This window comes from Ananas comosus, linkage group 9 (genome assembly GCF_001540865.1).
Source record: "Ananas comosus cultivar F153 linkage group 9, ASM154086v1, whole genome shotgun sequence".
NCBI lineage: Eukaryota > Viridiplantae > Streptophyta > Magnoliopsida > Poales > Bromeliaceae > Ananas > Ananas comosus.
Window position 1 is genome coordinate 10,012,462 of NC_033629.1, and position 16,096 is coordinate 10,028,557.

The following is a 16,096-nucleotide window of genomic DNA, read 5'->3' on the forward strand; positions in this document are numbered from 1 at the left end:
AGTATTTAACTTATAGTTAACCAAAATTTTCTAACAGATTTTAACGGTAGAGACATATTTGAAACTATTAGGACTTTTGCAGGAATAACATACGAAAGTTGAATTTTATAAAGGTATATTTGTCATTTACTATGTTTAGGGACATATTTGAAAATATCAGAACTTTGACAGGAATAACATATGAAAGTTAAATTTTATAAAAATATATTTGTCATTTACTATGTTTACGGGAGCTAGCTGTATGAAATTAACCATAAAATAAAACTATTCACTGGGAAGTGCCCACCCTTGACTTCCATCTTGTCTAGTGGCATTACTTGATTGACTTGTTCTGCAGGATGCAGAAAATATATACAGATGAGCTTCTTTTGGTTGATGTGCCAGCCCAGCCTAGCCCAACCTAGCCCAGCCCAGCCTGGCCCAAAAAAGCTCATAAATCTATACCCGTCAACCCGACCTCCCCTTCTCGTTTCTCCCACAAAAACTGCAAAACCCCAACCCTGCTAGCTTCAATATTTGTCACTTCGAACTCTCTAGGCTCCCCCTCTCCCCTCTCCCCTCTCCCCTATCTCCCGCCTCCTCTTTTTTCCTCTCGTCTCCTTCTTTTCTCAAGGAGTAGTAAATCTAGGGTTTCTCCCCTCCCCACCTTCGAAACAAGCTCCGGTGATGGCGATCATGGCCCAGTCGCCGGACATCCTCGGGGAGCGCCATTCCGGCCAGGACGTCCGCACCCAGAACGATACGCGAGCGCTTCTCCCAGTTCCTCTCCGATCACTCCAAATTCGTGGGATTTCTCGTGGATTAACCCTTCATTTTGCGCTCTCTCTCTTGTTTTGATTGTTTTGGTGTGTTGCAGTGATGTCGTGCCAAGCCGTCGCCAACATCGTGAAGTCGTCGCTGGGACCCGTCGGTCTCGACAAGGTATAAGAAGGAAAAGATTTTTCTTTTTTACTTCAAATTCTTTGATTTAGATCGTGCTTTGCAAAGATTGGTGTTTTTAGGGCCTGTGTCGCTTGGCTTTAAGAAAAAAGAGCTCATTTTAAATCTGAAAAAGCAGTAGCTAAGTGTTTGGCGAAGAGAAATGACCTTTTAAACCCCGAAAGAAGAAGCCTGGATTCAGAGCTTCCGCTTTTCTGTTGCAGCAGAAAGCTACTGGGGAGTATGTTGAATCGTTGATGAAAAAGCTGTTTGGGCCTTTTCAAGTAGCTTCACTTAATAGTGCTTCTGTAGAAGCTCCAGTCAGGCCAAACAAGTTATTAGGATGCCGTAAAATTGCACTTGAAGTGGTAAAGAGAATGTGTAATAGGGTTAGTTCCCATCTGGTTTTATAGTTTCCCTCAACTAGTCAATATAAGTTACCTATATAGCGATATTTGGGAATTTGTAATGAGTGGGAACAACTAGGTTGGATGTGCTTAGTACGGCTTTCGGATCTGCAAAATGTATGAAGTCGAGGAATGGTTGTTTTTCTAAAATTTTTAAATATGGTAGTGCATAATTTGTCCGGTGTAGTCATAATCTTCAGTCAAACTCAACTGGGATTCCTGACTTGCCAATGCGTTATATGTGTTTGCCCATTTTAGAGCACTAAACGTACAAATGGAGTGATTTGCTGGTGCCCGTATCCATTGAGTTGATAGAAAGGCCTCAAGGATGATGCATGCGGATGCCAAAACTCTAGTCTCCATTATCATGTAGTGTTTTCCTTGTATTTTTGTTACATTTTGTATAGATGCTTCTATAGTCAAGATCTGTCGGACATCTTAGAGTACATCTGTTGATCGAAATGTGGCAACAAAGAGACCTTTCTAGACTAGAGTCCATATGAGTATATGAGGGACTGGGTGGGAACCAATGCTTTAGCCCGAATAAAACATACCTCCTTTTGTCTATCTGATGTTCATTAGCTTAGCTGTTCAATATGCTGGGACTGATTTTGCTCTTTTTTTTTGGTACAAGGTTTTGTACAATCCTTATCCATGTTTGTTAACATTGAAACAAAAGTGTTAATATCGTTTCTAAAGGAGGCTCCTACTGAATTTAAATTAAATTCTCTTCTGAGTTCTGAATTTGGTTATATGGGAAATGAAAATTATGCCCACTCTTGCTGTTTTAATGGTCTGTTTTTATCTATGAATTCTTCTCTTTAGGCTCTCGTTGTATACGACCATTATTTCTAAAAAAAATGTTAAGAATCTCCACTTGGTTTCCTTACTTGTAGTAAATTAATTTGAATGCAATTAGCGGTTATATTCTAGCTGAATCATGTATGTGAATGCAGATTTACATGTGAGAAACTAATATCTTTAACTTAAATGATCTAGATGCTAGTCGATGACATTGGTGATGTGACAATTACCAATGACGGTGCAACAATACTCAAGATGCTTGAAGTTGAGCATCCAGCCGCCAAGGTGATAGCTACTACCTAATGATATAGTTGTTTTACTTCTTTGGACATACAACTCTCTTATAGTGTAATCAGACTCTATTAATTGTACCTACATTGAGAATATAGGTTCTTGTTGAGCTGGCTGAGCTTCAAGATCGGGAGGTTGGAGATGGCACGACATCTGTGGTTATTGTGGCTGCAGAGTTACTTAAGGTGATACATCTGGAGTACACCTAGTTTGTCATTTTGGGATGGTAGATATTTTGTCATTTTTCTTGAGTTATTGACTTATTGTGTAGTTATATCAAAGTCTTCTTTCAAATGCTGTACACTTTTTTGAGGAGGTGCCTTGTAGCTATCTTTTTTCTTTTAATTTAATTTTATTTATTTATTGGTTAACTGCAGAGAGGGAATGAGCTTGTGAGGAATAAAATCCACCCAACATCTATTATCAGTGGCTATCGGGTAAACTTCATGCTTCATTGTGTTATAATTGCAATGCATTCTCCAATTTTTCATCTTTTTGTATATCCTTGCTTGTACACTTACGGCAAAATTGGAGGTGACATCCAGAATGTGTTCTGGTTTTCCATTTATAATTTTTATGTACATATATGTTCTTCATTGATCAGCTTGCGATGCGCGAAGCCTGCAAATATGTTGAAGAAAAACTAGCTGTTAAGGTATAACTCTTTTTGTTGATATTAATATTATGCTGTTACCTCTCATTATACTTCTCTACTACAAAGAATAAGCCTATGAAAGCTCTGACCTGGTTGACGAAGAGCTTTGATTTGTCACTCTTCAGGTTGAAAAGCTTGGCAAAGATTCCCTTGTAAACTGTGCGAAGACAAGTATGTCATCAAAGTTGATTGCTGCTGACAGTGATTTCTTTGCAAATTTGGTAAGGTTCATGTGATTGTTTCATCTCATTCAGAGGGCTACTTTCAATTGTGCCAGTATTTGGTTTTCTTGATGGATACACAAGCCTATGAGTTCTATGGCTCTAGTGGTCTATATAAAAAAGTGCAATTTCTGATAACTTGCTGTTGTAGCTAGATTTCTTTTTTAGTTATCTTGTTTTTTTTTGTTGAATCATGGATCGTGATTATATTCTCTGTTGGTTTTGTTAGATTTAAGGCTACAAATGATTGGTTGGCACGCAAATCGACTTGGGTCAAAGCTGATTTGTATGTACTGTACTTAATATTCAGAACCATGGTTAGAGGCCTTCAACTGTTTGGTTGTGTTTTGACCCACTTCAGCGGCTAGGTCTGGTTGTTCTTTTGAATTTTAAACCCTTGAACATGGCTCTGGAATCTGGATAAAATTTTTCTAATTATTATTTCCACCTGACCTTGCTGTTGAACCACTTTAAACAAACCTAATGCTATAAAACTTGTCATGCTTTTGAGCTTCCAGGCCTTCCTAAGCTATGCAATAAATCGCCTTTCTCTTCGTTTTGATCTTTGTAGTGCAGTGTTTTTTTGATAGATTTATCTGCCCTTAAAGATTCTTCGTATCAGGGAACTTTCTTAAGACAATAGGTGTGCAGGTTTGATACACCATAACAAGTAACAAATGTATCAAGATAAGTATGGCATATCAAATCCCGTCTGTGATGAAACCATGTTCATATGCAGATCAGATTGATATCGTAGTACTTTTATTCAATTTCCTTGGAAGTGAAGAATAATTGAAAATCAAAGACAATCATCTTTGTTTTCATGAGAAACTAGTGAAGATACCCGCACTTTGCCGCGGGTTGATTCCGTAGAAAAAAATAATAATAAATAAAACTAAAAATAATAATAAAAAGTCAAAGAGTTAAAAAAAAAACAAATAAAATAACTTCAGAAGAAACAACAGCAGCTACAGTAAAAGCATAAGATAAAAATATAAGAAGAATAAAAGAGAATAAGAGAAAAACTATAAGAATAATAAATTTCTATTTATAATAGCAGTAAATGTTGAGGATTAAAATATCATATGCCTTATAGTTAGAGTCAGAAATTGCAAGTAATTAAAGTTGAGGACTAAGCATCACGTGCCTCATAGTTTGAGCAAGAAAATGTAATGCGGTAATATTCAAGGACTAAAGTGTCACATTCTTATAGTTTGGAGCCAAAAGCGTAATTTATCTTTTTTATATTTTAATTCTATTTCAGGCAAAGGCAAAGGTCTATATGATATGTTAAACTATCTAATAAATTTTAGAATGTCTAATTGTTAAAATTAAAAGTCAATCAATCATATTTTCGATATTCCAAAAAAATTTTAAATATAAAATAGATTGCTCTTCAAACTATAAATATGGCATTGAAGTTTGATATGAAAATCAAAGTAAAAGCGTGTAGAAATTTTTAGAACTATAAACCATTTTGAATTAACTATCCAACCTTTCAAAATTTTGTTTTTTACTATCCAATCTTTCTACATGTTAAATTTGAATGAGTAAATGATACATTAACTTTAAAATTTAAATTCGTCGTTTAGCTTACAGATTTAGTTAATATACTTCAATGCCATATTTATAGTCTTCTTCGTTCCTACACCTCTTCTCCTCTCGCCTCCTCCTCCTCCACCGCCGCCGGCGGGTTCCCTTCACCACTGTCCATTGTCCCCTCTCTCTCCCCCTCCCCCCCTCTCGCTCTCTCTGGAAATGAAACCCTAATTGGAAGCTTTTGTCGCCCGAAGTCCAATGGCGGCTTTTGTCCTCTCAGGAGAAGCGGCTACTTATTGAATTCAAATAATAAGTGACTCGACCACGCACACTCGGACGCTATTAATGGGGGGAGGCAAAAAGAAAGGCTACGGGTAAGTACAATGAGGTGTCTTAATATCCTAATATCTATTTATATTGTATATCTATATATAGTGAATTACTTTTGGCTTGTTGATGTAAATAAGTTTGTGGTGGGGTTGTGGACCCAAAGTTGCGAAATAGGGATCTCTCTCTCTCTAGTTGCTCCAGNCGCAACTAAATTTATTAAAATAGATTTTAACTTAAACTCTATCAATCACTTTTTTATTATTTATTATACAATTTATATCTAAGCGATCAATATTATAAAATTAAAATTTATGTTTAATACATATAATAATCTACACTATTTAAAAATTATGTGTAAAAATTTTATATATTTTAATTTTTTATCACAAAAGAGAGGAGAATTGGATTGAATTTTAGAAAACAAATCTAATTTTTTTAGTTCTAATTAGTGAGCAGTAGAAAAGAAAAAGAAAAAAAAAGCTGGTCCAACCCAGCTCCACTCCCGCTCCCCCCTTAGGTTCCCTCCCTCAGCCACGTGGCCAAAAAACTCACCATTCATATATTAACATAGATGATGACAAAAGCAGCCATCAGCCATAAACACAAGGCATAAGCATCTTTTGGTTAATCAATAGACAAATGTAAAACTTGTTTTATTTGAGGAACGTAGAATGTGCGTGGGTTAGCCGGAGATCCACAAAACGAAGTAAGAAGTCAAGAATGTGAAGAGCAAATGCTTGCTTTACATAGTCACCATTTTTCTTTTTGTAGTTGTATTTTACATGGGAAAATATCTTGTCTGGGGTGGTAATGGTCAATATACTCAACTAATTACTGTTCCACTATATGCTCAGGTGATGAAATATTAAGTTCTCATAAAGCAGGCTCTTAAAAGAAAGTAATAGATCGCTAACATTTATTCTGTCTTATAATTCTTAAGATTCTCTCTGTCAGCAGTTTGGAGCCTAAAGAATATTCCCTTTTGAAATAAATAAATAATGTTACTCATATTTATCGAAATGATATAAGAAAAGTACTTCTTAGTATGATATGTTTATTGTGATCAAGTAGGATCTTAGTAAGACTCATTGCTTGTAGTGTGGCCCTAATCATATATTCCTTGTATCTTTTGACTGTTGAAATCCAGCCATGTCATCTGTAGCTTACTGGGCCTTATCAGGGTAATAAGATCTGGTCTGTGAATTCTTAAGGTTATGGAACTAGGATAGTTGTTTGATAATCTTTTATGATCTTCGTATTCATTGTAGTCTATTCTTCCATTATTTGGTTTTTCTAAAGATTTATCAGTCGGACTAATTTTTCGAATTCTACACAGAAGGACTTATTATTTGTTCGAATTGAGTTTAACTCCGAGTTGACTGGATTTCTACATGAATGCAAGCTACTGATGTAATAAAGGTTGACTTCCTGTTTGACAATGGAGACTTGACCCGAAGGTCTAAAAAAGCTTCATATTGAGTAAAATGACTCTATGTTTGGGTTCTGGTCCAAACTCGTGAGTGGAATATGCTTAGGTCCTACCAAAGATTGCTCGTGCCGTCCGTGCCACCGTGCTAAGACTGTTTTGGCATGTGGCATGGGTTGTGTCGACACCATATCAATCAGATGATTTTTTATTTTTTTTACATTTTTGGGATCCTTTTGAGTTTTTTTGATTTAAAAATTTTACAAAAGTTTTTTCACACTTAAAATATATAGAACTTGTAAATCTACTAACATTTGGAGCAATTAGTAAGCTCCATTGTATAATAAGACCAACTTTTAGTGAAAGAAGAAGATTTTCACATGGTAGTGTTTTCCTATAATTTCTTATCCAATTATGACTTTGGTTTTGGTTTCATGCATGTACTTTCATAATATATATAGAATGAATTTTCTAGTTGTTATGATGTTTATGACTTCATTCTTATTAAGTTGTGTAAGATATGATACATAAAATGTTTTTATATCCGTTAGAGATATTAAACTCTCTACAAAACTAATTTTTCTTAAAAAAATATTACAAAAGCCAGAGCCAATGCATGCCAACATGCCAGTGCTGCAGTGCCATGCTAGTGGCATGGTACCGCAATCCTTGCCTCAGGTTTAAAGTCCAATATCACATTGAAGCTGCAAAATTGGCTTTGCTTAGAATTCAAGAATTCCTATGTTTGCATCTGAACGTAAGCTTTGATATCATTTGGATGCTTGTCTCACATAGTCAATTGACGTTCAAAGATTTTAAACTTATATGATTAAAATGAGTATTAAGTTAAGCTGTATATGATGTATTGGATTACTTGGATGATAACATGTGAATTATTCTCTAACAGGATTTCCATGGGAAAATTTCACTCCATCTAGTGTTATTTCTGTGAAGCTTTATATTCTTATGTTTTTTTTTTGTTTCAGCTGCTTTAAATTGTGCCAAATGATTTTGATCTATTAGATGACTTGACTGTTATGTTAGGTTGTAGATGCAGTTCAAGGTGTGAAGACTACAAATGCAAAGGGGGAAGTCAAATATCCCATCAAGGTTAGTTTCGATGATCTATTGTAAGTTCTGAATCTGTTTGTTGATATGAATACGGTACAGCTTAAAAACTTCTTATGGGCACAGTAATTTGACAAATATAAGTTGAGGTGATTTTTAACGCCCCTCTTAGTCTTTGCTTTGCTGGTATAATTTTAGAAATTCTTCCACATAACTTGAAACAAGTATTTTTGTAGTTATGCACTTTATTTTTTGTTGATAAATTTTGGAGCTTTTAACCAGCAATAGTTGCCTCTTTATGGAATTTGGATTTTCTGGCCTAAAATGAACTGAGGGCCTTTTTGACCTACCTTTGGGAATAGCTTTCTGCTCTAAGGAGTAGCAACTAGGCTCTTAGCAAACTTAAATTCTAGAGCTTTTGCTGTGGCCGACAGTTGAAATGAGCTTGAGGCCGAAAAGAAGTTGTTCCATTTAGAAGCCTCTGCATCTATAGCAGGAAGAGACTATTTGAAAGATTTTAATTAAAAAGTTGCAAATGCTTCTTCATACAGCTCTGCTGTGCACTGTCGTTGCAAAAGCTCCGCCAGGCTAATTGGATTTTTATCGATTCCCTGCCTATCTTGAAATTTCATGACATTTATGCTTCTCTTTTTCCATTTGTATCTTGTACAAGTGGGAAATCATAGGTTTTCTTCCAAGGAACTATTGGCAAATGAGGAACCCGATAGCTGGTTTCATTGTTATGACATTCTTTTACCTAGACAAAACTGTATCTTCACTTCGCCTGTTTGTAATCTCTTGAATCTTTTTTTTTGCATAGGGCATTAATATATTGAAAGCTCATGGAAAAAGTGCTAAAGATAGCTACTTGCTGAACGGATATGCATTAAACACCGGCCGTGCAGCTCAGGGAATGCCTACTAGAGTTTCTCCTGCAAGAATTGCTTGTCTTGATTTTAATCTTCAGAAGACGAAAATGCAAATGGGCGTCCAAGTCTTAGTCACTGATCCTAGGGAACTTGAAAAGATCCGTCAACGGTAAGTCATTATGCATTTCAATTCCTTGTGATAATTATTCATCTTCAAAGAGCTGCTTTATTGATCCTCTTCTCAACATGACTACAGAATGATTAATATCTACTTTTCTATTTGCTTAATATCGAAACTTGCATTTTCTAATTATTATCTGTGCCAACTTTCTAGTTTATAATGTCATCTTCAGCCTTTGGAACATGGTATTTTTAATATGCAGTTTAACTTTGTTGTCTCCTTCATCCAAATTAGAACTGCTAGCGAAAGCTCTCTACTTCGTTTTAACTAGAACCTAATTTAAGCTTTGTTTCAAGAAGCCAGTAGATGCAACAACCTTTTGGGTATTGCAATTTGGCTAATACATCTATTTCACTTTTCTCTTTTTCATTGTTTTAATTTTGTTGACATCCATTGTGTGAAAGAGCGTTTCTATAGAAGATATTTCGAATTATCTGATGTGTTTACCAAGTGTTATTCTACATGCGGCCATTGGAACTTTTGGGTCTAACCTTTTGCTATATTTCAACAAAACTTTTCCATTGCTTTTAAACTTCCTGCCCCCTATAAGTGAGTAGAACTTTTCCCTTCTTGCAGAGAAGCTGATATAACAAAAGAGCGAATTGAGAAACTTTTGAAAGCTGGAGCTAACGTTGTATTAACAACCAAGGGAATTGATGACATGGCGCTAAAGGCATGTTACTATTAGTCGGATTCATTTTCTGCAGTTTTTTTTCCTGTTATATTTGAAGTTGCATGTCTTGGTTTACAGTATTTTGGTGTATTGACATTTATCATTCCCCGCTACTTATGTCACATAAATGCATGCCTTCTAAACTCTATATTTACCCCTGTTGACCATGCAAGCGCCAAGAGAGAAAGTAAAGGAAAATGAATTTGGTAACTCCGGAACTTAACCAAAGGAAGGGTATGTTGTAAGAAACTGAACTTTCTAGTGGTATATAACAAACTCAGACTTAACGTGGTTAAATTTGTAAATAGTTGATTTCAGAAGGAATATGTTTAAAAGCCCCTAGTGTTTCATTGCCGTGGATCGTCCAGTTCAACTGCTTTCACATGTTGTCACTCATTCTCGTACTTATGTTTGACGCTTTGCTAGAAATTTGGTATATTGTGGGAGTTATGTGATACTCAAACAGTAAATTTCCCCTGTGAACCTGACACTAATGGCTGTAACAGACCTGTTTCCAATCAAAGCTTCATTGGGCAGGCAGTTTTTGTTGAGCCATTTGTCGACCATTTTATATGTCATTCTTATCACCTAAAACAATACCGAGTACCTTAAACTACCTGGTAATTTCTTCCCCCCAAAGGCCTAATTCTGATTGACTGTAAGGAGTGTCTTTAATTGACTTATTACAGCTTACAAGAAGAGGCAAAAATTGATGTACTAAATAGGATGTTTTCTCAACTTTGGAAGACCAAACTTTTAAAATTGGCAATTTGAACTACCAGTGATTAAGGTCAAAAGAAATTCTTTTGGAAATTCTAGTATTAGTAAAACCATAAGATTCGCGGTTTTATGTTGTAGTTATTTTTCTTTCTTTGGTCTGCCTTTCTCCCTTCCAATAATTTCTACTCAATAGCCATACCTCTTGTGAGGTTTTGACTATAAATGTGCTATTGTCTTTTAACTTGCGGCCTTTTACTTAGTATACAACTTTATTGCAGATTTCTTCAGTTGTTGCATCTTTTGCGAAGATACTTATTTAGAATATATGGATAGTTTGGTGAAACTTACTCCAACTCTTTGTATTGATTTTGATTGCAGTACTTTGTAGGGGCGGGTGCAATCGCAGTAAGGCGTGTCCGCAAGGAGGATTTGCGTCATGTTGCGAAGGCCTCTGGCGCAACTGTGGTATGTTTAATATCCATCACCAGAAGATAAATCCTGAATCCTAAACCCTAATTTCTGACAACAATTTGATAGGTCCCCAAACCAACTTTTAGGCTTTGATTATTCTAATATTTTAAGACAACATTATCCATTTCAATTTTGGTTGATATTTACTTTTTTCCTTGTTTCTTTTGTGTATTCATAACTTATGTTGACTGCATATTATTGTTAGTCAGTAAAGAAGCAAAGAGGTATGCATTTCGGCAGCCACTTTCACTCCTTCAATCCTTCTCAGAGTTGAATAGATATTGGGTGCATTCCTTTCTATTTAACAATCCATTTTTCATTGCTCAACCTCTTTGTTTTTTTTTTATTTTGGGGGGCGGGGGGGTGACTGAAAGGAAACTAGTGACCAATAGACCCTTTTGATAGTTCTCTTTTGTTTTGATAGTAAATAGATGATTTTGCATGGGTATATTTATGTAATAGCTCTCTTTTCTTTGGTAACTCATTGATTCATTCTGCAGGTGACAACTTTTGCTGACATGGAAGGTGAAGAAACGTTTGACCCATCATTTCTCGGATATGCAGATGAAGTTGTGGAGGAAAAAATTGCTGATGATGATGTGATTTTGGTGAAGGGCACAAAAAACACTAGCGCGGTTGGTTCTTGTTTCTTGCTAGTTAATAAAGCTGTTTCCTCTTCTGGTGAGAATTGTTGAAACCCTAATTCTCGTTATTGTTTAATTTTGACATTTCCAACTGCAGGTTTCTTTGATACTAAGAGGTGCAAATGACTACATGCTTGATGAGATAGATCGCTCCTTACACGATGCAATTTGTATTGTTAAGCGAACTCTCGAATCCAATACGGTATACCATGCAAAGTAACTCTTATTTTGTTAGTACATGCTTATTTTGTTAGTACATGCTTATTTTTAGCTGAGCTAAACCTTTTCTTTCTATGATCTGAGAAAAAGGTCAAAATAAGGTCTGTTCGGCATCATGTAACGTTTCTTGTTTCTGTTCTTCTTCGAATCCCTTAAATTGGAAAAACTTGGGCAGTTTTTGGCTGAGGGATTTCTAACCCCTGGATAGTGATATATATCCCTATTCAGGATTAGTTCTTCTTGTTATCCCCATGTTTGGTGAGGGATGTCAATTAGTTCAGAAAAAGGATTAGCCATGGCGATGGGACTATTCTACCATCACCCATGGAATTGTAGATCCCAGCGGTTAACTTGCTATGGGTTTATCTCCCACAAGTCCAGGTTGGGATTTTTATATACAACTAAAGTGTTAGGCAGGATGGTATATTGTTTCCCAATCAAAAGTTGTTCTGCCAGTGAACCTCTTATCTTGGTATTTTCGCTTTTTTCTGAACTGTTAATTTGTGGTTTCTGCCTTAGAACAGAAAATAAATATACTATAGTAACTTCGTTTTATTTGAAAGAAGGGAAGATTTTTTCAACAAACCAACAATACCAGTAATAAATGAAGCCCATTCTAAGTGCTTATAACCTTCTAGAATTTAATGAAAAATAATGAAAAGTAACACGAAAAATTAATAAAAGGAAACATATCTAAATTCAAACCCTACTTTATTTCTACCACTCTTAATAATGTGGTGCAGGTGGTAGCTGGCGGTGGAGCAGTGGAGGCTGCACTTTCTGTGTACTTGGAGTATTTGGCTACAACTTTGGGTTCTAGAGAGCAGTTGGCGATTGCGGAGTTTGCTGAGGCTCTTCTAATAATACCTAAGGTTTGAATTTGGCAATATAATTTCTTGTGAAGTTGAAATTTTGGCTCTTTAAACAGTGTTTTAATTTAAAGCCTGGACTGGTCTCAGGTACTTGCTGTTAATGCTGCAAAAGATGCTACTGAGTTGGTTGCGATGCTCCGGGCTTATCATCATGCTTCCCAAACAAAGGCCGATAAACAGCACCTTTCAAGGTATTGTTAGAAGAATTCTAAACCCAACTGTCTCAGCTGATTTTAGCAAATCCTTTCTGTTTTGCCTTCCATATTTTTTGAGCTTTGATTGTCCAGGAAAATTCATTGCAATTTAAATTTGGGAAGTATTAATGATTTAATAAGTGATATGTATTCATTCAGATTGCTATATTTATCCATCATTATCTTTGCTGATACTACATTTGTTCCTGTGCAATGCATGGGCACTTTTTATAATAAATTTATTATTTTATATATATACAGTTGAAAAAACTAAGAAAATAAATTATTCCTTGCCAATCAATAATGATTGAAAAGTAGAAAAAAGTGAGAACAAATATTTTAAATAGTATGTAGCTGAGAAATGATGATTGTAAAAAAGATAATCAAAGAAAACCAAAAAAAATATATGCATAGAAAAACGCAGGAGAATTTATAATTTATTTGGAAGAGAATTAGAAAAGAAAAAGAGAAACATACCCTGATTGCTGAAGAAAGCTGTCATTTTTCTATGTGAAATTATATTCATATTTTTAGTATTTATATAATCATAGCTGAAATTTAGTCAGGAATTGTATATTTATAGCCGAAATCTATTTTTTAAAATAGAGATAAATTCTATAGTTATTTGATCCAAATAACTTGAAATTCTCCTGTTTTAGATATATTCTATTGATATTGATATATTGATTGATTATATTATATATTGACATGGTGTTTAATACACCACATTTTTTCTGTTTCTTTCGTTTTCTTACATATCATTTGACAAACCCAGAGAATAAAGCAAAATTAAGAAAAATGTTCCACTATATCTACCCTCACGACCTGACGACTAACTTTGCTGTTAATCTAAAACTCTAGTATAAAGTACATAATTATTCGGTTCACATGGGATATACGATCTACAAGGTTAGCATCTGTATAAATGAGAAAAATGTGCAAACTGTCACTATTTTGATTGGGAAAGTGTTAAGGTTTCTGCTAATTTTACGAGACAATCTTATTTACTCTGTTTCTACTATATTGCAGCATGGGTCTCGACCTTTTGAAGGGAACAATCCGGAACAATCTTGAAGCTGGAGTTATTGAACCGGCAATGAGTAAAGTGAAGATCATTCAGGTGGTCTCTCTTTTTTTTCTTTTGTTTGGTTTGTCCCCTGCCGTCACAACTATAATGCAATACTTGTAGATAATGCGGTTGCATTATAGAAACATTATCTTTCCACGTTAAATTATATTATTATGTTTTGAGTGCAGTTTGCTACCGAGGCAGCCATAACGATTCTGAGGATTGACGATATGATTAAGCTTGCCAAGGAAGATGAGAATGGGGAGGATTAGAGGTTCGTGCTGAACTTAAATTAAAAGTTTTGTGGTTCTAGATAGCACTTTTGTAATTCCCTCGTGTGCGTGAACTGGTTCTAATTGTTCTGTTGCGGTAGAACCTTTCTGAGTCCGTCTAATTTCCCGGGATTTTATAGTGCCTGATTTGGAATTTCTATTATTTAGCTATTGTTCTGTAGGAGTTCTTTAATCCACTTGAGCCATTTTTGCTTGAAAAATGGCTCCTCCATCTTGAGTTCTGTGTTGCTATAAAGATAAAAGAATCAAAGATATTTTTGCTTGAAAAGAGTTTTGATTTTTCGGCTGCTCCTACTGTAAAATGGGCTTAAACGTTTACCATGAAAGCGGAAACCTTGTAATATTCTGCGCAATTTTGAATCTATTCATCTATACATTCATAGAAGAACAAAGGAAGAATAATCTCCAGGGTAGTTTTTTGTTGTTGGAGATATCCTCAAATGTGTGGTCAGCATTGGATATCTTCATAGCTGCTGTTGCCTGTTCCTCCATCTTCTTCTTTGTCGCCTTCTCGTGCGCGATCATTATCCTCCATTGCATCTCCTCCATTGCCATCGTTCGTCTCTTCTCTAATTTCATCTAGTGATGTTAAAAAAAAACAGAAAAGAAAAAGAAAAGAAGAATAGTTTGGTTATTCAATTTGTTTGCTCTAGTGGATTTGATCAAAACATTGATTGTATCACCCAAATTTCCTGCCAACAAGATTCTAAATGATTCGAAACAGATGAATATAAAGGTTATGTATCAAAATGGTTCATAGTTCAGATAAATTTGGCACATTTTTCACCTATTTGTTATCACAAATACCTCGAGTTCTTTCATATCCTGCTTGGCTTTCGTGATCTGCTGCTGCTCCCATTCATTGATAGCTGCCTCTTTCTTCCTCAGCCTGAGGAGTTTAGATTTTGCAATTTAGGGACACTCCACCAAAATTTCCGCATTAAATTGCGCCCGATACAAGTGGTTTTTTAGTTGGAAAAATATTTTTCCTATGAATGTTTGTTTCAGTATGAATTCAACTTCAAACCCTGATATTTGGATTGTTCTTTATCTTTTATGGATGGTACATGGACTCCTGCTTGTACTGTATTCTTCACCCTTTCACTTCATTCCTCTACTAAACCATAACAGTGAAGAATCCTATGAATCAAAACTCCAAAGATGTTACATTTTACTTTCTGAGTAGTTATCCTCTAAAAAACAATTGTTTTACAGTTTTTTTACTGCAATTATAATGGAAATTTTACTTTCTGGATCAGGATCAGTAGCAGTATCAGCATATATATATATATATATATATGTGTGTGTGTGTGTGTGTCCTACAATTTTATTATTTCACTTCATGTTGATGAAGAACTGTGTGGTTTGAGGTAGGTATAGATACATAAAGCAGGGTAAGAAAAAAAAAAAAAAGAAGACGACCAAGGTGAAAGGGTATGAAACTTATTTGAACTATGATTTCATACTTGTTCATTAGCTTTGAGATTCGCGCTTCCTTCCATGCAAGCAGCTTGGCTTCCACCTTGCTCCTTATCGACCGGGCCGAAAAGCACCGGCACCGCCGCGACCCGCCCGGCCGCCACCGAGTCGAGCTTTCACTGCCCAAGTTCTCATATTTGCTGCCGCCGCCGCCGCTGCTACCGGTGTAGTACGTGCCTTCCGATTCCGAATCCCAGTTACACGCTGCAGCTGTATTGGCGTAGCAAGAATTAACTATCTGATCATCCCTAAAGCAAGTGGCAAAGGGCTTGGTGGTTGGTATCCGAGACCCAAGTTCGAATCCTAGTTGATTCACATTTTCAGCTAAGTTTATTTTCAAATGAAATAGACGAAACGGGTAGCGTGCTACTTATCTCTCAAAAAAAAAAAGAATTAACTATCTGAGCTATTTCTAAATCCCTTTCGTGAAAAACCATCTTGTCTCTTTTTCTTTTTTTTTTCCTTTGGCTGAAGAACTAAACAGATAGAGAGGTGTTGAAAACTATTTAAAATGTATATGGAATATGTACAATTTCTAATACCTGATGACAAGGGAGAAGACATGGATATGGGATGCAACTTGTTGCTAAACCCTCTCTCTCCTCCTGCTTCATCAGTAGCTATATAAGAAATATATGAGGCCACTCGATCACTGGAATATCGCAAAATTATAACATTTGATTTCTCGAATGCTAATGAGACGTAGATGGCGTGATTCAGAAATACAATTATCGAAAAATGGCGTGATATCAA

General features: G+C 35.6%; 1 protein-coding gene across 1 annotated transcript; it reads left to right on the forward strand.

Moving 5' to 3' along the window:
• LOC109715461 (T-complex protein 1 subunit alpha-like) lies at positions 547-14,132 on the forward strand. Its single transcript, XM_020240467.1, has 17 exons — positions 547-784; positions 857-921; positions 2,325-2,414; positions 2,519-2,605; positions 2,798-2,857; positions 3,025-3,075; positions 3,201-3,296; positions 7,636-7,701; positions 8,480-8,697; positions 9,286-9,382; positions 10,481-10,567; positions 11,074-11,208; positions 11,315-11,419; positions 12,180-12,308; positions 12,396-12,499; positions 13,532-13,622; positions 13,760-14,132. Exons 1-17 carry the CDS (start codon positions 667-669, stop codon positions 13,841-13,843), a joined length of 1,683 nt encoding a protein of 560 aa, XP_020096056.1. The 5' UTR covers positions 547-666; the 3' UTR covers positions 13,844-14,132.

Bases quoted from the DNA above. Each gene is read 5' to 3' on its own strand.
- LOC109715461 (XM_020240467.1), top strand. From the start codon at position 667: ATGGCGATCATGGCCCAGTCGCCGGACATCCTCGGGGAGCGCCATTCC. The intron at 2,415-2,518 runs GTGATAGCTACT...TTGAGAATATAG, and splicing joins TTGAGCATCCAGCCGCCAAG to GTTCTTGTTGAGCTGGCTGA. The intron at 11,420-12,179 runs GTATACCATGCA...AATGTGGTGCAG, and splicing joins GAACTCTCGAATCCAATACG to GTGGTAGCTGGCGGTGGAGC.